General features: G+C 48.3%; 1 protein-coding gene across 1 annotated transcript; it reads right to left on the bottom strand.

The window, feature by feature from the left end:
* Positions 1–13367: 13367 nt before the first annotated feature.
* FAM43A (family with sequence similarity 43 member A) lies at positions 13368–15946 on the bottom strand. The gene has a single exon (XM_029213596.1). It carries the CDS (start codon positions 15054–15056, stop codon positions 13770–13772), a length of 1287 nt encoding a protein of 428 aa, XP_029069429.1. The 5' UTR covers positions 15057–15946; the 3' UTR covers positions 13368–13769.
* Positions 15947–24577: the final 8631 nt, after the last annotated feature.

The following is a 24577-nucleotide window of genomic DNA, read 5'->3' on the forward strand; positions in this document are numbered from 1 at the left end:
TTCAGAAAGCCACAGGGCAGACGCTGAGTGCCTAGGCAGGCCCTTCCTTAACTGTGAGGGAGGAGTGGGAAATGTCCTCAGTGACTAGCACTTAAATGCGGCCTCCTTCCCTTTGGCTGTACCCCAGAGCCCCAGGTTAGGTGCCTCTTAAAAACCAGAAATAATAACACATAACAGTCACATGGGCAAGTCCCCAACCTGCCATCTGCATCAGCTTCCCTCTGTTCAGTCCAATGGAGAGAGATAATAACCTATCTTAGGCTTAATTAACATCTGGGCTCTGCTGCTGGGGGAGTCCCAAACCCACGTCTCCCTGTAATTGCAAACCTTTATTTATTTGGGCACTTTGATGACAGCCACATAATGGGAACCATGGCCCAGACCCCATCCATAGCCTCATACTTGCCAGCAGCTGCCAACCTCCCCTCCGCACCCCGACCTGCCCCTCTCTATTACTCTCCTGCCTGTCTACCCAGCCATCTCCCAGTATTCCTTGCTCATAATCCCCCTGCCTCGTGCCATTCTGTGCTTGTAGAGCACTTGGAATCTGGAAGCCTGGACCGCAGTACCAGATCTGCCCGTTACTTACTCCACCACCATGAGATGCATACACTTGAAGTGCCCAGCGCTTTGCCTTGCATACAGTAAGTGCTAAACACTTGCGGTGGCCTTCCTTTCTACTCCATTCCATTCTTTAACCCCTAGGTCTCTCACCTGAAAACTGAGTTATTTATGCTGCCCAGCCTGCCTCCCTTGAGTGGTTATGAGCATCAGAAGAGAAAATGGCTAAGAGCATCCTTTGTAAAGTATGCTACACAGAAGGGTGGCCTCCTCAGAAGGAGGGAGGGTTGGAGTGCCGGAGGGATCGCTGACCAGAAGAGCCTCCCAGCGGGGAGAGTCCCTTGGACAGACCCCAATCTAGGGTCTATCCTTTAGTAAGGTAGGTCTCTAGGAAATAGGTATACATCCTCAAGAAGTTTTCGGGGAAGTGGAACTCCCAGGAAGCAACTAGAGACGGATAGAGCAGGCTTGGCCACCACATGGCCAGAATCTCTCCAGGGCATGCTTCCCGATCCGCCTGAGACCCAACTGTCAGCAAGGAAAATTCCTCACATTTGTGTCATGCTTTTCCATAAGAGGTGGCTTATATATGTGATTTCCTTTGAATTGCACAATGCCATAAGGAAGCATAATTACCCTGTTTACAAATTTAGCAGACCTAGGAGAAATGCACCTCTTTGTGCAACATCACACAGGGAGCCTTGTAGAATGGGGTGCAAACCCAGGTCTCTGAGTTGGAATCCTGGCTTCTCCCCCTGTGGTGGTTACCTCTGGAAGAGGCACAGCTTGTTGCCTTTGTTTTCTTTTTTTTCCCCTCCCTTCCTTCCTTTCTTCTTTTTTTTTTCCTCAATAATGATGCATTTATTTAAACTATTTGCTAGTTTATCTCTAAACTTATCAAAGAATAATAATGAATAAAGTAATGCCATATTCCATTAACACCCACACCAGTACATTTCCCAGTTAATCCTGTTAGGTACCCTAAGCCTTTTTAAAAATACTATTTTGAATTAAAATATTTCTAAAATGCACTATACAATGATTTTTAAAAATTAGATTAGTTTATTATAAATGTAGCATGCTAATAAAATAAAAATTCAGCCAGTCTAGTTCCATATAAAGTATAAAGTCCCCCTTTCCTGCCCTCCCCCGGGTCAGCATGCAGATTGAGCGTTTAGTAGAGGCATTTCTTTTTTTATATATATAAATTTATTTATTTATTTATATTTGGCTGTGTTGGGTCTTCGTTGCTGTGCACGGGCTTTCTCTAGTTGCAGCGAGTGGGGGCTACTCTTCGTTGTGGTGCGCTGGCTTCTCATTGCAATGGCTTCTCTTGTTGCGGAGCACGGTCTCTAGGCACGCAGGCTTCAGTAGTTGTGGCACGAGGGCTCAGTAGTTGTGGCTCATGGGCTTAGTTACTCCATGGCATGTGAGATCTTCCTGGACCAGCGCTCGAGCCCGTGTCTGCTGCATTGGCAGGCGGATTCTTAACCACTGCACCACCAGGGAAGCCCAGTAGAGGCGTTTCTGACATGGGACAGTGGGACTTCCCTCAGACCTCTGGGGGACAGTGCAATTCACTTAGGGCCTTCCCAGAACTTTCAGAGACCACTCACGCATCTATCCAGGTCTCCCTTTCACTGGAAAAGCAGAGCCGTTCTCTCCCCAGGTGTCTGGGTCCCTGGTGGGAGAAGCTGAGGCCTTTCTAGGAGAGAAGAACCCAGGCATCTCCCTGAAGGCAGCTGGGTCTGACCAAGGAAGAATTCGCTGACTTGTTCTCTGCAGCCTCACAGGGCAGAGTGACAAATCTTAGAAGAAACTTTCAAGAATCAGAACTGTCATCCAGGGGCTGGGTTGTCTCAGGAGAAAGAGAGATCTGCTCCCAAAGGCCGTAGGAATTCACAGAGCCCCCAGAGAGCGGACAGTTTCCCTCAAAAATCCTTCTCGTGTTGGGCTAATGTTTGCAGCAACTGTTTCTGAAAAGTTACTGGAACTCTGGGTCCTGAGTTCTTCAAAGCAGCCCTTAGGACCAAGTGCAGACTGAATGATGACTGTCTTCACAAACTTTTTTTTTTTTTTTTGTGGTACGCGGGCCTCTTACTGTTGTGGCTTCTCCTCGTTGCGGAGCACAGGCTCCAGATGCGCAGGCTCAGCGGCCATGGCTCACGGGCCTAGCCGCTCCACGGCACGTGGAATCTTCCCGGACTGGGGCACGAACCCGTGTCCCCTGCATCGGCAGGCGGACTCTCAACCACTGCACCACCAGGGAAGCCCCCACAAACTTTTATAAATAACAGCTTTTCTCTGATCCTCCTAAAGTCTCAGCTCATCTAAACCTGGGCCTGTGGTCATAAGATGAAGAGTTTCTGTTGCAGAGACTATGTATCTCTTCCCCAAGTCCATTTCCATTTCCTTATGAACATAATGTTGGACTACATTTCCCAGCTGGCCTTGCAGTTACATGTAACCACAAACTGAATTCTGGCCAATGGAACATGGTGAGTTTTGTGTGTCACTTCTAGGCCTGCCCATTAAAACCTCCAAATGATCATGCACACTTTTTCTCTGTCCACTGGAAGACATTCTCTGGCTGGAAGCAGGTGACCCAGAAGGAATTTTGAGGTACTAGGATAGAGGTCAGCAAATTTTTTCTCTAAAGGACCAGATGGCAAATATTTTAGGCTTGTGGGCTATACAGACTGTTGCAATTACTCAAGTCTGTTGCCATAGTGCAAAGCAGTCATAGACAATGTGTGAATGGATGAGCATGACTGTGTTCCAATTAAACTTCAAATACAAAAAACAGCCAGCAAGTCCAACTGGGCCCATGTCTCCTGCTCTAGAAGATGGTGGAGCCACAATGTAGAAGGAACCTGGGTCCCTAAATGACTGCTTGACAACCACAAGTATTCACACTGAATATTGCATAGGTGAGAAATAAGCTCTCCTTATGTTAATCCAGTAAGATTATGGAATTTGTTAAAGCAGTTAACATTCTTTACCCTATTTAATTATACCCAACATATTCTATTTCTTCTGGTTGCCAAGTTCATGGATCAGGAAATGGACCAATGAGGAAGAAAACCCAAATATTCTTCTAAAATGGCCTTTAGAAGTACAAGGCTGGAGAGAGGTTGCAGGTAGGAAATTTTCAAAAGCATCCTCCAATCTCACCCTTTAAAAAAAAAAAAAAATGTTCTGGAGGATTATACTTCCCCCAGAACCTAGATGAGGCAAAGTTTTAACTCATTCAGAGTCTTTGAGAAGACCATCTTGATGGTTGAAAAGGATAACTATGTCTTTTGTGAAGCCCTCTATGATCATCCCTCCCTCACTTGGCTGGGTAGCGGTGGGTTGGCTGCTTGTCCTGTGTTCCCTCAATACTTTACACACTGACTGCCCATACTTCTTTTTAGGTTGTACAGGTATTACATGTTTTGGTCTCTTCCACTGGATTACAAGCTCCATTAGAGCAGGGATGTCTTCTTGTTTCCCTAGGTGCACCCCATCCCCCACCTCAGACTAACCCACCTCACCCCACAGCCAGCACAGTGCTTGGCACACAGTAGGTGCATTATAAATGTTTCTCCAGTGAAGGAGAGAACTGGAATGCATGGATAAAGACATGCACAGACTAAGGTCCAAATTATCTAGGTAATAGGTAGGGAAACATGTAATTTATCATCCAAGCTAGGACACTTTTGAGAGTGAAATGTGGCTCTACTATAATTATGTGAGGACATCAGGCATAAATGGGGACTGTCCTGAGCAAACCAGGATCTGTGGTCATCCTAGCAGAGGCCCCTGTGGATCGTGGTCTCCCACGATATAGAGCATTCCTCAAGGAAATTGGTGATTTCTATTAGTTTCAGGATCCTTTAAGATTAAAAACAAGCCAAAAAGAAGACTCAGAGTACAATGGAAAGGAAAGGGTGACGTGATTTGAAGTTTTTCTTGGCCGAAATCTCGGAGGATCAGCATAGCTCTCTCATTGCGCTGTGAGTTTTCACTGATCATTTCACACTAATGCCAAGCACAACATCTTGAGTTTACAGTACAGCTCAGCTGTGTCCTACAGCACAGTCCCAGGCACATCCACAGGAACCTGCACGTGTGCACACACACACACAAGAGCACAGTCCCAGGCACACCCACAGGAACCTGCACACGTGCACACACACACAAGAGCACAGCCCCAGGCACACCCACAGGAACTTGCACATGTGCACACACACACACACACACACACACACACACCAGTTCCATCAGAACAAGAGGATCCTAATTATTCCTGTGTGTACTCTATCTACATAGCATGTCTTCAAGGAACACCTCAGAACTTCCACATTTCTAGAAAATAGTCTAAAGAATCACTCTAAGAGAACCATGTCCATTTCAGGGACATCCATTTGAGAAGTAAATGAAATCATGATTGTGAATATTTGTGGAAAGTTTCGGGAAGTAGTGCGTGTGTGTGTGTGTCTGTCTGTCTGTCAGTCTGAGTGTAGAACAGTAATCACACTAGAAATACTGATCTGGCTGATCATCACATCCCGACAAAATGAATCTAATTACAGAGAACAAATAAAACTCTAGCCAGAGAACACAGGCAGTTGCCACGCTCTCCCGCCACAGCCGATGGAAGAGATTGGGCTGGAGGTGGAGCCACATAGTTCAGGTGGCTATCTAGAGCTTCAGACGGAAAATTGGCCCATAATCTTTCCACATAAAGCATGCCATTTGAACGCCCACCTACTGTTTCCTATTCTTAATAGATTACTTCCTTGTGTTTGCCTGTTTTCCCTCCTTGGGTCCCTGGAATATGTTTCATGGAAAATGTCCCTGCCCAGCTATACATTCCCTCCGTGGAGGAGCCCCACTGAGGCTCACTCATGCCGATTGTGTTATTTCAATCTGAATATTCCAGCAGCCACCACTCCTTTCCTGGACTGCTCTTTACCAAGAGCACTGGCTTATCCAACATTTAGATTTTGAGCCTCAAAGCAACCTGAAAGATCGTTTGGTTAGCTATTACTACCTCCATTTCACAAAAAGAAACTTGCCCAAGGTCAAAGAGCTGATATACGGGAAAACCAAGGCTAGAACCAGGTCTCAAGTCCAATTCTCTTTTGGCTCTACCCACAGTCTCATCCCCCACCCCACCCCAGCCCCCCAGTTATTTCAGTTGTCAGTTAATATTGGACATTTGCTAAGACCTGGGTCAAAGAAATGAAGTGGCAGAGATATTACGTAACTAAAACCTCTTTGGACTTCATCAACATGAACACCTCCAAAAGGGTCTGGACAGCCATGGGCTCTGTGAGCTTCCTTCACCAGCAACGACTGCTACAGATATGAGAGGAAGGGTCCCACACACCTTGGTGTGGCTCCACATCTCCTTCGGGTAAGTAGTGTGGTTTGGTGCGGGCACAAACAGGATCACCTGATCTCATGGTGTTCCTTTAAAGAGATGAGCTCCTCTACTGGAAATCAGGTAGTGTGAGCATTTTCCCTGGGAATTGAGGACATAGAGGATGAGTTAGCCTGCAAAGGCTAAGACAGGCTTACCTGCAGAGGAAGCCTTGGTGGAGGGCAGACAGCAGCTGTGGACAAGGAACTGCTGATGGTTTTGTAGATCTTTAGATGGTGCCTGGGAATCATTTGCAAGCCCTGATCTGGCACACAGAACTGATAGTAGGACCCAGTGGCCCTACCCACCCTCCCTCCTCAAACTCATGAGACCTTGGAAACATCACTTTCTCTGTGTATGAGTTCAGCTGCAAGAGTGTGACCTTTAGGAACGTGGCTTATGACGCTAGAACATCTGTAATGTTAGGAGAGGTATTCCCTGCACTAAAACATTTTTTCCTGCCTACTCTGGCCGCCTACATCATGGCGCCTGAAATTCTCTTATTATGGGGTTTTATATCTCAAAGGCTTTTAATATCCAAGAATACCCTATTAAAATGTCAGTTCCCTGAAAAGGCCACTTAGGTAAGAGTTTGGGACACACTGTAGGCTTTAGGAACAGTAGCTTGAGGATGCAAAAGTGTGAACATTACCACTTAGGGAAGGGAGGGAGGCAGGCCCTGTGCTTCACACACACACACTTGGCCCATGTCACCAAGGCAGTGAGGGGAGAAATTAGAAGCCTGAGTTCTAATCGTGGCTCCACTGTAAGCTCCCTGCAACACCTGAACGAGTCCTTTCCCTTCTCTGAGCTTAGCGTCCTCATCTATAAAAGGAAGGGACTGGTCTGGAAGTGCGCTGAGGTTCTGTCTGGCTCTCAGGCTGTCAGGGAGAGTAGATGATCTTGGAGTGAGCTGGTGACCTCTTGAGCCATTCATTGTTGGCTAATTCTGGAACAGAGGGAAGGGAGAATCCCTGACAGGCAGCAAAGAATAAATTCCCCTAGGAGAGGGATCCAGGATTGGGATGGGTCCTGGAGTAGGGAGGAGCGAGAGGGTGGGGAAGATGCCCCAGGATGCCTACTCCCTCTTTTTTTTGCAGTACGCGGGCCTCTCACCGTTGCGGCCTCTCCCGTTGCGGAGCACAGGCTCCAGACGCACAGGCTCAGCGGCCATGGCTCACGGGCCCAGCCACTCCGCGGCATGTGGGATCTTCCCAGACCGGGGCACGAACCTGGGTCCCCTGCATCGGCAGGCGGACTCTCAATCACTGCGCCACCAGGAAAGCCCCCCACTCCCTCTTACTCCCAGACTTGTTGCCGGTGGGTCCTGGTCTCCCTTGTTAGGAAAACAAAACACCGTTCTACCAGGTGCCCTTATGGTCTTTGATCAGATGCCTGGGTTCTGCCAAATCTCCTTGGAGAGTGGCTGGGTTGCTTTCAAACTACCTTATCCCAACCAAAACAATACAGAGAAAAAGAGGGTAGGACTTGGAGTTAGGAGACCTGACTTCTAGCCCCAACTTGCTGAGTGATCCTAGGGCAAGTTATCTTATGTTTCCTAACCTGGCCCTTAGATACAGTATCAGTCTGCATTTTAGGACACACAATGGCCTCCAGGTTTTGAGGTAGTGAAAGGGATGTCTAGCAGGCAACTCCTGCTCCGGCTTGGCCAAGAGAATATCACCTCCAAATTAGACTCTGGTGAGGGTCCAGGCCACAATGAATCCTAAAGGTGTCCCCAGAGCCCCAGACAGTTTCTAGCCACAGTCAGAGGTTTCTTCTGTTCTTACCCACTAGGGGATGGAGGAAGGCAGAAACACACTTGACCTTAACCTTTGCTCCTTCTTTGATTCAGAACACTAGTTTTGCTATTATCTAATGCAACCCATCCATTTTACCTATGAGGATCCCAAGGGTAGAGAGGGGAAGTGACTGGACTGGGTCAGTGCAGACAGAGTCCGGATCACTTCAAGGCCTGGATTCAAGGCTCTTCCTTCAGGCTTCTGCCATGCCACATTTTGCAAACCTTCATTTGGCTCAAATTACAGGGAGGGATATGGGCAATAACTTTGGTGACTACAATTCCATTAAAGCTAATTCCAAGTAAACCATCCTTCTCCAAACCAGGACCATCCCTTCCCTAAGAAGGTCGGGGAAGTTCCAAGGAAAATCTTGAGAACTGAATCTACCTGATGTGGAGTGGAGGAGTCAATTGAATCCCAGTCTTCCCTCCCTTCCAAACATAATATCCTTAAAACCTTGGCTCCTCCATCTGGGTGATGACCTTGAACTTTATCAGCCCTATTCTCATAGCATGAAGTGGAATCACCCCCTTTACTTACTCCCTCCTTAGCATTTCCTGAGCACCTACTAGGTGTTGGGCTCTATGCTAAGTTTGGTGAATCAGAGATGCCTAAAGTCACATGCCTGTCCTGGGAGAACTCAGCCAACCAGGAGGGACACAGACGATTAATAAATATGGTGCAAGGGAAAGAGCTCGCCCACGCTCAAACCACACCTGCTCTTCTAGGGCAAGACCTTGCCAGACAGACCTCAGGGGTGGAAATAAAAGGAGACCAAGTTTCTCTGGGGGTGGCCACCCCACCCACCAGCAGCATCCTTGCCAGAAGGACAGACACCTGGCCCCTCTACCTTCAGCATCATGCAGCTAGTAGACACTCATGTGCACTTGTTGGTGGGAGTGGCACGTTGAAGAATGGCACACAAGTTTATCATCCAGCATCTACCATGTGTAAAATGTAGGGGTACATAAGAAAGGGGGAAACAGGGCTTCCCTGGTGGCACAGTGGTTGAGAGTCCGCCTGCCGATGCAGGGGATGCGGGTTCGTGCCCCGGTCTGGGAAGATCCCACATGCGGCGGAGCGGCTGGGCCCGTGAGCCATGGCCGCTGAGCCTGCATGTCCGGAGCCTGTGCTCTGCAACAGGAGAGGCCACAACAGTGAGAGGCCCGCGTACCGAAAAAAAAAAAAAAAAAAAGGGGGTGGGGGGGAAACAAAGAACAATTCAACTGCCAGTTTCTGCTATCCCAAAGCTAAACATCTAGTTATAAGCCATAAAAACTGGAGGAATATGAAAAGAGCATGGGCTTAGGAGTTTGAACCCCTGGGTCTTGGTGTCTCCTTGTATAACTTTGGGCAGGACATTACCCCTCTGTACCTCATTTGTTCATTTCTAAGTGGGGGGTGGGCAGGGCCAAAGCATGCCCTGGAGTTGCAGGATTGGTGCTGATGGATGACTGTGTGCTTGGTTTGTTTTTCCTTTAAAGTTTGGGCTTTCTTTTCTTTCATGTGATTAAAGTCTGAACTAGGTTTGTGGGAAGAAGGAAAAATGAAGCCAGGATCAGGTGGGAAGCTGGGTAATAGGAGAAGCCCAAGGGGAACGATGTGTTACAGGAGGAAGTGGGGTGGAAGATAGATGAAGAAAAGAACCAGGAAAGGAGGTGGTTGGAAGGGCTGCTCTCCCTCGGGGTTAGAAACAAGGGCCTTTGCTGGTGCCACTGAACAGCCCTAGAGCGGTGAAGGAATTAGTGCCAAGCTGCAGGGCCACCTAGCCATTCAAACCACCAAAATGATGGTTAGTCAAGGCTGTTCAGATTGGGTCACTCCAGAGCTGGCGGGGGGGGGGGGGGGGGGCGAGGGCCGGAAGTGGGGCCGGTCCCAGGCACATTGTGAACATGGATGAGCTAGCAGGAGCAGGAAAGGCCCCAGCTAACCATAAAGCCAGATCCAGATGGGGCCGAGCACATGGAACATTCTCCAGGGTAGATCACATGCTGGGTCACAAAGCAAGCCTCAGTAGATTTCAGAAAACTGAAATCATAACAAGCATCTTTTGCAAGTACAACACTACGAGGCTAGAGATCAACTATAAGGAAAACACTGCAAGAAACGCAAACACGTGGAGGCTACACAATATGCTACTAAACAGCCAATGGATCCCTGAAGAAATCAAAGAGGAAATCAAAAAATACCTAGAGACAGACGTGGCCAAGTACAGAAAAACCTGGTGCCAAGAGTATAGAGCGCCCTGGCCCTAGGGGCCTCCTGCCCGCCTGGAGCCCTGAGTAGTTTCCCACGTGTTAGGCAAGGCTCCTAGCACCAACAGTCTACGCACATCGCTAGCTCTGTCACGCATCACTTACCAGCAGATGCTAAGGCTACGGTTGCATACCACACAGAGGAAAGAGTTCTTCTTATTACATGACTAAACCCTTTAGAAATGAGGGCAACGAGCTCCTAATAGAATTGTTACGTTTCTCATGGTTCTTGGTGACTCCCATGCGGTTTTCTAATCTCCAGTGTGGTGCTAGGGGTGGATTCTACCGGCCATTTCTTTCTCCTTTCACAAGTAGAACCCTTAAAAGCAACTCTGTCCCTGGGAGGGCATTGTGCTTTCTCAGTATAACAGAGCCTTTCTGATTTGTTTAAAATCTACTCTTCTGCTGACTGAGGGGCAGTGAGGGGGAAGGTTTTCTTTAGGGGGGAGCATGCGTGTGTGTAGAGTGGGTGTTGTCTGACACTGTAATAGTTGAGAGGCTATGTAATACCATTGTTTATTTTACTCTGCCCTGCTCCTCTCTCCTTCTGCCTCAACACACACAAAAATTGTACAAACAGGGGATGTTTGTGCCGAGAGAGGTGGAGAAACACCTCCTCCGTGGACGCATGCGGCCACCCCTGCAACCATCTCTCTTTCAGCCAGAAGTAACTCCGTGTTTTGTGCAGTCAGGGCTGCAGTGTTGGACACCGAGGATTACTTAGGCTGGGGAAGACTGTGGCAAGAGTCTCACTGCATTTAAAGTACCATCGGGTAGTAAAGGAGAAACGTGAGCCTCACCTTGCGAGACGGAAAAGCTAAATTTGATGAATAAACCAGACCTCAGGTGCTTTCTGGAACACGTATTTCCACTACTTCGCTGTGCTTTTGTCACACCACGCTTTTCCCTCTGAGTGTCAAGAGTAAATCGGTTTTCCGGTTTGGTTTTGTTTTGTTTTTTCATTTAAAACATCTCTCCTTACGCTAGTGATGTCATCCCTGGAAGACTGAGATGTAAGAAGAGGTGAATCATGTATCACTTTCGCATCTCTTCTAGAATTACATCAGCCAGAACCCTGGGGTGCAGTGGGGATAAAAGCCAAAAAGTAGAGGGGAGGAAAGAGGGAAAGGGAGGGTGCCGGTGGGGGGAGGGAAAGAGAGAGCCGGTTCTTTTGCAGTCTGCTTATTTTCTTCTTTCTTATTTCTCCTTCCTCAACCCCTAAACACCCCTTCCCTATTTATAAATCAGATAACGGGAAAAATCAGACTTTAAAGAGACAGTTGCCTTATATTTATTGATGGTGTTGGTGTAAATGTCACTTGTCTGAACTTTCTGACCAATCACCATACCCCCATCAGTCACAGACGAAAGCCACCTTGGCATTCTCACTGGACACATCAACTGGATTAAGAAGGAAGACATGAAGACCCTGCCCCACCCCCAAGTATTCATCAAATGATCTTCACCGTGATTAATGTTCTCGTCAGTTTCAAACAGCAAAGGAACTGGCAGTGCATGGAAATAACCTGAAATATGAAATTACTGAAATGTGAAATCTAACCGTGCAAACTAGCGATGACCCACAGCTGACTTTCCTGCCCTCTCTCTACCTGAGGGTTTGAAAACATCATCCAATAATGTGTAGCTGAGGTATTCAGCAAAAGGGATAGGGACTCTCAACCAAACCAAAATATAACGGAAGAGAAATATAAGCTAGGCCTTGTTCTAATGCCCTCAGAAAGTGACTCTGAATATTTTTCAATTTCCCACCCACCCACCCACCCTTTGCTTTTCTAAAGATCATCTTATACCTGAACCACTCCTGTTAATTCGGGAGAAAATCTACCACCTCCCTTCCTCTATGGCTCCAGTGAATTCCAGACTCCTTAGGATCACTGGGTCTAGCTGCTCGGGATGTATTTATGATGAAAACAAAACCAGGGGCCTCAGGACGCTACACGAGGGAAGGCCAGGAGAGCGATCAATTTCTGCAACATAGGAAAAGGGGCCCATAGGGGCAAAGGGAAAAAATAGTTTGCAGAATGCAGTTTTGGTAGAATCTTATTACAGCTTCCAGCTGATCGGGTGTAGCCAAACTAGAGACATCTGTTTGGAGTTTACAACAGAAACAAACACACGGAAAGCATGAAAACGCTAAGACACACACACAGACCAAGCTCTAGCAGTTCTTCTCAGCCTTGACCTCCAAACCATTCTCCCACTGGGTCATGCTGGGTTGTAGAAGGAGAGGAAATAGGCTCTTCCACCTGCCCCTGCCCCGACCCCACCCCACGTGCACCATGACTCATTCAAGCCATGACTGGAACCTCTCCACTTTCCTCTCTCCTTGACTTTCCTCCCAGGAAAAACAGAGATGCTCCCACTCCTGAGAGCATCATGGGGACTTTCCTTAGTTCTCTAATTCACACCTTCAAAGCTCCTTGAGCTGTCGAAAAGGTGAACCACAGAAGGAGGTGGTAAAACTTCAGAAGACCTTGAAAGTCACCCCTACCTAAATAACCTCACAGGTCTGGCAATGAGGAACAGAACTCACCCGGCATCTCCAAGATTTGCCTCAAAGAAGTCAGAAAAAACCTACGCTCACACAACTAATAATAAGTGAAGAACACGGCCCCAGCTGCAGCACACAGAGCTGCAGAGGACCAGAAAGGCCCCAGGCTACGCATAAAGTGGGTTCCTCTTCCCTAATTACCTCCAAGCCCCGCAAAGGACAATGACTGTCCTCCCACTCCATCCCAGCCATGGTCACACCCTCTGCCGCCCAGCCCCACAGCCAAGCATTTTCTGAAGCAGGTCTAGACACTCACCTGTTCTGTTAAATTTTCCTCTTTATTCTCTCCCCACTGGCGGGCAAACAGAACCAGAGCAGTGCTACTCTTTAAAAATAACAAAATGTTTTATACACATTTCTGTATATACAACTGAACAACATTTTACATGTCCCTTTTGCACAGCAAAAGATATAAACATTGGACTCTGAGAACAGTTATGTACAAAAAAAAAATGTCAAAAATACTTCACAACAGTGCAAAAATATTTTACACAGTATCATGGAGTGAGATCTTTTGAGCAGAAGCAAGGTGTGTGTGTTTCTAAAGGAAAACTCCTTTTTTAGATATTAGATGTCTTTAACTGTAAACAAAATGCAACTTTCTTTCTCCCCCCCCCCTTCCCCACCAGTTATTTGAGGAATTTGGCAGAATTTCAAGGGTCTGAGTCTGAGGTAAACAACCCAAGCTCTCGCACCAAAAAGACTGGGGGCAAGAAGGTGGCACTAAAGCCTCAAACGTTGAGAGCAAATCCTTTTTTTTTTTTTTTAATGACATGTCAGTGACAGCGCCAGGCCGCTCCCAGTTGGGGGCTGGTGGAGGAAGTTAACCCCTCCTCCTCAGGCCCCAGCTGCCCACAAACAGGAAACTGGCCAGCAGGCACCTCACGCCTGCGGGGCTTTGCTAACACCAGCTGCCCTTCCCCTCCCCAGACCCCAGAGGGCTGCCTCTCTCCCCTTCCTTGTAGGGTTTCCCTCCCCCATATCTCCACGTGCAATCTGAGCCCTGCTTCAAACAGAGCCAAACGTATGGGGGTGGGGGAGGGTCTGGGCCTCAAGTGTCCCCTTTCCCCTTTCTTGGGGGGGGTTGGGAAGGTAAGGAAGTGGTGGAGAGACGGGGGTGGGGTGTCACGATGCGGCAACAGGGGCGCGCACAGGACATTGCTGGGAGCTCAGCCCAAGTGGGGCTCGTCTGGTCTGGCGCAGTCGGCGGGGTCGGACTGGTCCCCGGCGGTGGTAGTGGTAGCTTCCGGGCCCCCTCCTTCGATGGAGCTCTCGCTACCCGTGCTCTCACCCGACAGCAGGCGCGTCACCCGCAAGTCGGCCTGCAGGCTGCGCACGTCGTTGCCGAAGCTGAGCTCTCCCAGATCATTAATAAGCTGGGACAGCTCGGCCTTCATGTCGGAGGTGCTGCCCAGCAGCAGAGACGGCGACCCAGCCTCAGGGCCCGGCGAGACCCCGCCGCCCCCCAGCACCTCTTCGCGGCCACTCTCCAGCGTGTCTAGCAAGTCCCCGCATTCGAAGTGCATGGCCACCACCAGCGCCCGCTGAGCCTCGGCCTCTTGCTCTGCCGGGTCTCCCTCCCCGGCTCGGTCCTCCTCCTCATCCCCCTCCTCCTCCTCCGGGCAGCCCTCCGTGTGCACCCCTCTCTCTTCCTCCTGCAGCTCCTGCTCCTGCTGTTCGCCGAGCAGATCCTCGGTGATGGAGCCGAGCTTGGGCGCGCTGCGGCTGCGCTCCACCGGCGGCTTGTAGCAGCAGGGTCCGTGCAGGAGCAGCTTGCGCAGGGGCACTAGCGGGATGGTGTGCGCGCCCACCAGCTCCTGCTGTTGGTGACGCGCGTCGTCCCGCCGCTTGAGCCGTTTAAATTCCGCCAGAGCGTTCGCTGACGTCTGGTAGAGCAGCAGGGCCATGGCCTGCGCCTTCTCGGGCTTGGACACCAGCACCGCGTGGCAGCGCAGCATTACCGCCTTGTGTTTGAGCTCGTGCCGGTACACCCAGGCGAAGACCTTGGGCAGTCGCGCGTCCGCCACGCAGTAGGTAACGCGGTGCAGCAGGTAGAGGTGGCCCGGGCGGCGCAGCGCACGCTCCTCGGCGTGCACCATGCGGATACCCTGCGCACTCACAGTCAGCTTCATCTTGGTGCCCTGACGGCCCGCCTCGCTCTTGCTCCAGATCTTGCCCACCGCTAGGTCGGTGCAGCCGTCGCCGCGCGCCTGGATGGTGGTGGCATTGCCCAAGTAGAGCACGGTGTAAGTTGGGTCCTCGCTGGTGATGTGCAGCTTCTTGCGCTTGGAGCGGAACATGCTGCCCACCCGGCTGAGCGCGCCTTCGGGGCACGCCCGTGCCAGAGAGCTGAGCGCCGAGTAGTGCAGGCTCACCGCGTAGCCCTTGGGTTTGGACGCCTGCCGTGGCGGCGCCTCGGCCAGCAGCTCGAACTTGTGCTTCTTCCACGGCAGCATCTCCGGAGGGCGCCCCAGCGCAGCTGGGCGGCGGCGGCGGAGCGCCGATTGAGAGCCCGGCTGAGCCACCCGCCCCGGCCGGGCCCGGCCGGGGCAAGACCGAAAAATAAAACTCTGCTGGGAGTGGCCCAGTCGGAGGGAGTGGGGGCGGGGGAGATGTTCGAGAGCCCCGCCGAAAGAGGTAGGGGTAGAATTTTTTTAAAGAGGATTTAACTGCAAGGAGAGGGGGTGGGTAGGAGCACACAGATTTACCCCAGCCTGGGCAGGACCAGGGCAAAGAGTCTTGGGCAAGCAAAATGAGAGAAAGCACGAGAGTGGAGCAGAAAATGTCTTTAGAAAAAAGGGATGCGTGCGTGCAGCAAAAGCAGCCGGGATGGTGCGAGAATACGCAGGAACTCCTCGGCGAAGGTGAAAAGGGGCCCCCGCTCACACACACACAATCCCCAGGGCTAGGGCCAGAAACCGCGGAAACTCAACCGCGAGTGTGCCCAGGGGTCGGTGCTCCCCACCCCCAAGGGGTGCTGTAGGCAGAGAGCCCCTCGGCTGAGCGGGTCCCAGAATCAGATGCTTGCCCCGAGTGCGCTCAGATGGTGGGTCCAGCTGGCCGCGGCGGGCCCAGCGCAGCAGTCCCGCCGTGGCTCACTGCATTTTCTCTCCCGCAGGACGCCGGGGACTCTGGCTTCGCCGGCTCACTGTCCGGGCTGGCTGCGCCAGGGCAGCGCCGGCCTCCGAGGGCGGGGCGTGCGCATGGTCGGCTCCGGGGATGGTCGCTACCTCATTTCTTCTCTCCGGAGGGTGTCCGACTGCGCTCTCGGGATCCCCTGGCTCGGCTGCCCGCCTTTGCAGCGCGCCCCCTCCGGTGTCGCGAGCGGTAGCTGCCTCGCCAGCCTCATATCTTAGCCGTCTGGGAGGAAGATCTCGGGTAAATATAGGCCGGCGCGAACCATTCGCCGCGCGGGGACAGGGGAGGAGCAGAGAAGAGGATCTGTTTCGGGCTTGGAAGGCCGGCGGGTTCCTGGTCTCTTAAAGGGACCTGGTTGCAGCCATTGGTTGAGGGAAAGGGGAGAACGGTCCAACCTGGCAATTAAATCCCAAGTTTACCAGCAGAAATTCTGTAGAATTTATCTACAAAAATCGCCAAGACCTTTGGTTACCCCGCAAGAAAAGCAACTTGAATTCTGACACTCCACCCCCAGCCTGAACTGCAACTCACTGATGTGTGTCTCCATCGGAACTTCTGGGGGAGGTGGTGGAGGGTGGGATTTACACTATAAAATACAAAAAGGTTGGGGAAATAGTGATTCTTTCCGTGTGTAATAGCTTTCTGAAATTGACTGGGTGCTGTTTAATTTTTTTTTCCAAAATTTTATTCTATTAAAGAAAATAAAGAGGGGCAAAGAAAACGCTGAGACTTCTCTAACACCATCTTGGAGCCCTTTCTCCACAGGCAAAGAGCAGATGGTGAAAAGAGAGATGAGTGGAAACGGGATGATTGGAGTGAACACTATAGTATGTGTTTGGTAAATAAGGTGCTTCCAGCTTCTAACCCCCAGCAGTGCCCCCTCCTTCTGTCAGGCCTCAGAGTAGAGCAGTTTTCTGAGATATATTCAATTTCTAAGTGATGCTTGTGTGTGGTTAGAACTCAGTTTATAATTTGGCAGGCCAGTCATTCAGTTTTATTACATCATTGTCACATTATGGATGAGAATTCCTAGTAAAAATTCAAATGATGTTTTTTATTTGTGTCAAATAATGCCCGGCCACCCTCCACAGAGAATGATTAACATTACTCATTCTTTTCTCTTGTGCCAGCTGGATAATGTCGCTTTAATCATCTGGCCAGCTTGACCCTTGGCTAGTAACTCATTTCTGGGCCCTCGAAACAACGGGCTTGCCTCTACGTTCTGCTCAATCAAAGCAAAACCACTTCTAGCTGGAATGTGCAGGTGACCCTGCATCAAACTCCCAAGCTCATCCCAGAGGAGGAGAGTAGGCCCTCCCACTCCCCAGGCCCAGTCTTCTGGGGATCTAGATGTCTCTGGCTTCCATACCAGGTTCTGATTTCAAAACAACTGTAACTCCTCATGGAAATTCTCTGGCCCTCTACCTTTACTAACTTTTAACCTTTCTTTGAACTCTAACCCAATTTTCTAGAGTCACTGGTGCTGCGTTTCAATTTAACTAACTTTCCTGAGTATCTTTTGGTACCAGGCCCTGAGCTGGGAACAGACCTAATTCCTGTCTCCAAGAAGCTCCCAGTCCAATGAAGGATGTAAACTTCACCCACCTCTGGGCTTCTTCTGGAATGTAAGTTCTGTGAGAGCACCCTATCTCCCTCCAGTGCCTGACACTACTTAATTGTTGAATGAATGAATGACATATGCATGTAAACAAGAAGACAGAGGGAACTAAATGCCCTGAGACAAGACCCAAAGTACTCTGAGAAGCTGGAAGAAAATGTTCTTTGTGACTAGGAAAATCAGAAGAGGTTCCATGGAGGTGGTGAAGTGTGAAATATGGACAGGATTTTGCCACGGAGGGAAGAATTAAAGGGCTTTCCAGATATAGAGAACAGCAAAATTATAGAACATAAAAATGCATGCACATGTGTAGTTGAGGATGGCATTTGACAATTGTGACAATGAAAGAAGAAAATTTCCTGATCAAACAAGGAAGTCTCCTGATCATGCCCTCCTAGTCTCTGAGAGAAGGAATGGCCTTTTCATGGCTGGCTGGTCCCAGAATGTCATTAGACCAAAGCTCTAATGCCTTACTCCTCAGCTACACTGATGGGTTAATGGAGGTACGGTGTTGGAATGAGCTGGTTAGGACTATAATAAGCCATTTAAACCAAGGTTAATTCCTCTTCTGTTCACATTTCTGAATATCTTGCAGTGGCAATGGAGTAGATGGTATGTGCTCCAAACAAAAAATTCCGATAAAAAACCCACCAAATTAACCTGTGCTGAGTGACCTTTAGCTGGTCCATAATCTCAAAGTCTAGACTCTACAAAAGCAGGCACCATATTCAAGCAGTTAACATTTCCAAATTACTCAGAGGTCCAGGGACCAGAAGTGTTTGAGCAGGAAGAGAAGGGACCAGTGGTGGGAGCTAAGGCTGGTCTCAGCCTCCGCAAGAGGCACCTCTTTGGGCTTCATGCAGTGGCAGGGAAACCAGTGGACCACAGCAGCAGGGAGGACTCCACTGGCGGGCCAGGCTTTCCAGTGGAGCCAGAGTGTCAGACCCAGATGCACAGGCCCACAGAGCTGCTCCTGGGCTATCTTCTTAATAAGCCTGTTTTCAACCTGGGGAGGACAGAGAAATTCTAGGCAAATGTCAACACTCTGACATGTGAGTCCCGCTCTGTGCAGATTTGAGACACAGAGCAGTTCCAGAAGAGACCTCAGCAAAGTCAGCCGGAAACGGCTTAGAAACTGCATAGGACCGCAGACTGCACTTGTTTTTTATGACACTGCCCCATCTACTGGTGCCAGGCAGAAGTGACACTTGATGAGATGGTTTCTCATAGAACTGGATAAGCCAGTGGTTGAATCAATGCACAGCCAAGTCACAGCTGGAAAGAAACCCAGCCTCTAACGTAACATGTAAGAGTCAGCCTTTTAGCGCGCAGGAAGCTTTCAGGCTGGTTTTCTCCCACCTTATTTCTTGCATAACGCTCCTGCCTCTTGGTCCCCCTCCCGCTACACCCCACTGAATGAACATGGGCTTCAGAGACGATAAATGACGTACCTGGGATCTTCAAAGTCATTCAACAAATATTTGTGGATGTGATTTGTGGATATACTGTGGATGTGATGTTGTTGCTGGGGATACTGCCCCAAAGCAGACAGACGGGTCTCTGCCCTCATGGGATTTATATCCTACGGGGAGGCAGATAATCAGCAAACAAATAACTAATAAAGTATCAGTTAGTGATAAGTCTCCGAGGAAAAGAAAACAGTGTTAGGAGTAGAAAGTAGCTGGCTTAGACAGCAGAGCCAGGGAAGGTATCTCTGGGCAGAGACCTGGATGAGATGGAGCCAGCCAGGCAAAGATATGGAGGGAGAACATTCCAACCCGTGTTGGCCAAAGTGGTAGTCACTGGCCACGTGCGGCTAATGAACACTTGACATGTACTTGGTCCAAATTGAGATGTGATGCAAACATGAAATACACTCTGTATTTTAAAGACTTAGTAAGATAAGGAGGATGTAAAATATCTCAATAATTTGATAGTAATTGTATATCGAATGATAATATTTTGAGGTAATAGAATATACTATTAAAATTAATTTTGCCTGTTTCCTTTTACTTCTTTAATGTGGCTGCTAGAACATTTAAAACTATACATATGGACAGCTTTGTGCTAGGCAAAGGGCACACCCAGTACGAAGTCCCCAAGGTGGGAATGTTTCCAGTGGGTTCAAGGACTCTCTGGCTTCAAAATCCCACTGTGTGATCACAGCCTCTTACCCTTCCAGCCCTCTTCATTCCTTACTCTATCACATCAGTTCTTTAACCTTCTCAAGACCTCCAGGATCTACATCAGCATTCCTCACAAGTAGACTCACCCACTGGCTGCATCAGAATTCCCTGGGACAAATCCTGGATCCCACCCTTAAATGGGAATTTCTGGAGTTAGGGACTGGGAGTATACATGCTTAAACTCCTCCATGATAGAACAGTTACTCAAGTTTAGTGAGCCCTGTCCTAGCCCACTTCATTTTTCCCACTATCAACTCCTTCCTAGCCTCTTATCCTTGCCTTCCTCCCCATCCAAGACCTTCTGGATGAGCATCGGGTCCACAATTTCTGTGCACTGCATCCACCCCATCCCTGGACCACTACCACAATCACTATGCTCTGCTTCTGGAGCTATAACGCTGAGTAGAATCCCTCAGCTGTTCGGGCAGTGCCTCAACCCATTCTGACCCCTCCTATGGTAGGCAGAATAATGATCCCCCCCTAAGATGTCTATGTCCTAATCTCCAGAACTTGTGATTATGTTACAGTACATGGCAAAGGGGAAGGAAGATTCTACAATTAAGGTAGAATAGGTAGATAGAAAGGTAGATAGAATTAAGGTTGCTAACTAGCTGACCTTAAAAAGGGAGAATAATCTGAATTATGCAGTTGGGCTCAATGTAATCACCAGGGTCCTTAAAAGTGAAAGTGGAGACCTCAAAAACATTATGCTAAAGTGAAAGAAGACACAAAAGGTCACATACTGGGCTTCCCTGGTGGCGCAGTGGTTGAGAGTCCGCCTGCCGATGCAGGTGACGCAGGTTCATGCCCCGGTCCGGGAGGATCCCACGTGCCGCGGAGCGGCTGGGCCCGTGAGCCATGGCCGCTGAGCCTGCACGTCCGGAGCCTGTGCTCCGCAGCGGGAGAGGCCACAACAGTGAGAGGCCCGCGTACTGAAAAAAAAAAAAAAGAGAGAGATAAGGACATACTGTATAGCACAGGGAATTACAACCATTATCTTGTAATAACCTAAAATGGAGTATAATCTACAAAAACACTGAATCACTAGGCTGTACACCTGAAATTAATATATTGTAAATCAACTACACTTCAATTAAAAAAAAAAAAGAAACCTGCCAAAGATTTCCAAAGCCTATGCTCTTTTTATTTTAAAATTTATTTTATTCTAGTAGAGTTGATTTACAATGTTGTGTTCGTTTCTGCTGTACGGCAAAGTGATTCAGTTATACACATATATATATATATATATACATTCCTTTTCATATTTTTTCCATTATGGTTTATCACAGGATATTGAATATAGTTCCCTGTGCCATATAGTAGGACCTTGTTGTTTATCCATTCTATATATACTAGTTTGCATCTGCTAATCCCAAACTCCCAAGCCATCCCTCCCCCATCCCTCCTCCCCCTTAGCAACCACATCTGTTCTCTATGTCTTTGAGTCTGTTTCTGTTTCGTAGATAAGTTTATTTGTGTCATATTTTAGATTCCACATATAAGTGATATCATATGATATTTGTCTTTCTCTGTCTGACTTACTTCATTTAGTATGATAATCTCTAGGTCCATCCATGTTGCTGCAAATGGCATTATTTCATTCTTTTTCGTGGCTGAGTAGTATTCCATTGTATATATGTACCACATCTTCTTTATCCATTCATCTGTTGATTGTTTCCATGTCTTGGCTATTGTGAACAGTGACGCTATGAACATAAGAGTACGTGTATCTTTCTGAATTATAGTTTTGTCTGGATATACGCACAGGAGTGGGATTGCTGGATCACATGGCAACTCTACTTTTAGTTTTTTGAGGCTCCTCCATACTGTTTTCCAGAGTGGCTGCACCAATTTACATTCCCACCAACAGTATAGGAGGGTTCCCTTTTCTCCACACCCTCTCCAGCACTTGTTATTTGTAGACTTTTTAATGACGGACATTCTGACCTGTGTGAGGTGGTACCTCATTATAGTTTTGATTTGCATTTCTCTAATAATTAGTGATGTTGAGCATCTTCTCATGTGCCTGTTGGCCATCTGTATGTCTTCTTTGGCGAAATGTCTATTTAGGTCTTCTGTCCATTTTTCAATTGGGTTGTTTGGTTTTTTGTTATTGAGTTTTATGAGCTGCTTGTATATTTTGGAAATTAAGCCCTTGTCAGTTACATCATTTGCAAGTCTTTTCTCCCAGTCTATACAAACCCTATGCTCTTTGTGTTGAGTCAAGTCAGGCCTGACTCTGGAGGACCTTGAATAGCAGGTGGACGCATCTCACAAACTGGGCGAGTCATTGGAGGCATTTGAGTAGGGACGTGCCTTGATCAGAGCCGGAGCTCAGACACCCGCATCCCAGCTCTCACTCAGTGAGGGTTCCAGAGCAAGATGTTGCCCCTTTCTGGCCCTCACCTTCCTGCTTGTGAGCTGAGCGAACTCCCCTCTGGTTCTAAGATCATAGGAGGCTGTGTTGGTTTTCTAGGGCTGCCATAACCAATTACCATAAACAGGGTGGCTTCAAACAATAGACATTTTTTCTCTCACAGGTCCTGAGGCTGGAAGAAGAGAGCATCCTTCCTTGCCTCTTCCTGTTTCCACAATCCTTGGTGTTCCTTGGCTTGTAGACATATCGTTCCAGTCTCTGTCTCCATCCTCTGATGGTGTTCACCCCCTGTGTCTTTTCTGTGTGTGCCCAAATTTGTGTCTTCTTATAAGGACATCATTACAGTAGGGCCCACTCTAATCACATATGACCTCGTCTTCACTTGATTACATCTACAAAGATTTTATTTCCAAATAACATCACATCCAGGTTAAGACTGGAAGCTCTCTGTTTTTTTTTTTGTTTTTTTTGGAACCTCTGTTCTTGAGAGACACCATTCAACTCAAAGCAGAGGCCATGATAGGAAATTGCAGGGGTAAGAGAAGAAAATAGACAAGTTAGATGTCTATAAACTCTGAAGGTCACCCTGTGTCTGAAGCCCCCAGAGATGTTCTCACCATGACCTTGTTTGCCCTGAAGCCCCTCCTTTCATGCACTGCTTGCTTGGAATATTTACCACCTGGACAAGGGCCAGGCAGAAATGCAAAGGCATAAGGAGGCAATCAAGAGAAGAACGATGAGCCTTGCAAGTGAGCCTTTCTCATCAGTGCCACCAGAGGCAAGGAAGGCCAAGTTTGTCCCCTCCAAAAGCAGAGGGCAGAGAAATTGCTATGCCTGCATGGTTCCCTTTAAAAATGAAACCTTGTATCTTCACTTTTCTGTTTGTGCTAACAGTACTTTAACTAATGATGACCGCATTTGCTAGATGGTTGGTTCATGGTGCCCTCAACCCTCACATGACAAAGAGGGTGCAATGTTGTCTTTTCCCTGGGTTATATGGTGAAGGAACCGCCCTGCTATTGACAGCCTGGGCACCTTTTCTGAGACCGTCATTGTGCCCCTGTTATTTCAGAGACTGGGGTGAAACAAAGGGTAGCGTGAAGCAGAAGGGAACCCATTGAGGTAAGGAGTCTGTTAAGCACCTTGGTGATTATGTATTCCAACACCCACTTTGAAGTATGAACCTACTTGAGAACATCCTGATGCCTGGTTATTTAGCCTTTGCTTAAACACCTCCAGTGGCAGAGAGCTCACTCCCTTTCAAAGCTATCCATTCCATCTTTGAACCATTCCAATTGTAAGTAGGTGGAAACAGATGGCAGTGGCAACTCTGTAGCTTCGCCCTATTTGTTCTAGTTCTGCTTGCCTCATGTCTACTCAGAACACTCTTCTCTCCTGTCCTAGGGTAGTCCTTCACATAAATAGAAATGGCCCATTATACCTTCTCCTGAGACTAGCCATACTTCCTCCACCTTTTCCTCATTCCCTCACCATGCAAGTGTACCTGCTAACATTATCAATGTATCTATTAATCTATTAAAGTGACTTAGGGGAGGGCCCACAGTTAGACACAAAAAGTAAAATCCCAGTAGTCAGAAGACTTTCCCAGTGGATTAGGGTCTACCTGGTGGTATAGTTTGTGGCTCCACCAGCGACTTGAACTATTTAACCTTGGATAAGTCCCTCTGTCAGGCTGATCACCACTAAAATACAAGCTCATAGGGGCAAGGAGTTTGTCCAATGCTGAATCCCCAGAGCCTAGAGATGAATGAATGAATGAATGAACAAGAGAAACCTGGCACTTTCCATCTGCAGATTTTAGAGTTGGTGATTCTTTTTCTTTTTTTTTTTCTTTTTTTTTTTTGGTGGTACGCGGGCCTCTCACTGTTGTGGCCTCTCCCGTTGCGGAGCACAGGCTCTGGAGGCGCAGGCTCAGCGGCCATGGCTCACAGGCCCAGCCGCTCCACGGCATGCGGGATCTTCCCGGACCGGGGCACAAACCCGTGTCCCCTGCATCGGCAGGCGGGCTCTCAACCACTGCACCACCAGGGAAGCCCTAGAGTTGGTGATTATTCATTCTACTTGGAGCCTTCTTTACTTCGTATTACTTCACTGAACTTTACTGGGTCTCAATTTCTACAACTAAAAGTTCAGAAAAACAACAGTGCCCTTTCTCACCTGTCTGTTGTGAGGGAAAAAAGAATGACAAAGTCATCTGTGAATAAAAGACCCCAGAAATTCCACATGTAACTACAAGAGTTGGGGAAAAAGTCCACAGGTTCAAATACAGTACACGTAGGATCTTGTAGCCTACACACCAAAACAAGAGGTCATTTACACGTTTCGTTGCACACACAATGACTTGCACAAGCAGGAAATCGATGTTTGAAGTGACTCAAATTAATCATTTATAATAACCACAAAGGGTTGCTGAACTACTGAAACTTGATTATGTGTAAGAATCCACTCATTTTCAACAGGGATAAATTGAGAATCGCAGATAACCGAAGGGAGTTTCCCTACTGATTCAGTGACTCTGCAGAGACTGCCAGACTTCTATTTTCACAACTCTCAGCCTTATGCAAACTGCTTTAATGTCCTTGTGGAAGTAGTTGGTGTAAAGAATGGGAGAGAGGGAGGGGCAGGGTTGCAAGCTTG

This window comes from Monodon monoceros, unplaced genomic scaffold (assembly GCF_005190385.1).
Source record: "Monodon monoceros isolate NGI ecotype Baffin Bay Population unplaced genomic scaffold, NGI_Narwhal_1 Super_Scaffold_11, whole genome shotgun sequence".
In the NCBI taxonomy this organism is placed as follows: domain Eukaryota; kingdom Metazoa; phylum Chordata; class Mammalia; order Artiodactyla; family Monodontidae; genus Monodon; species Monodon monoceros.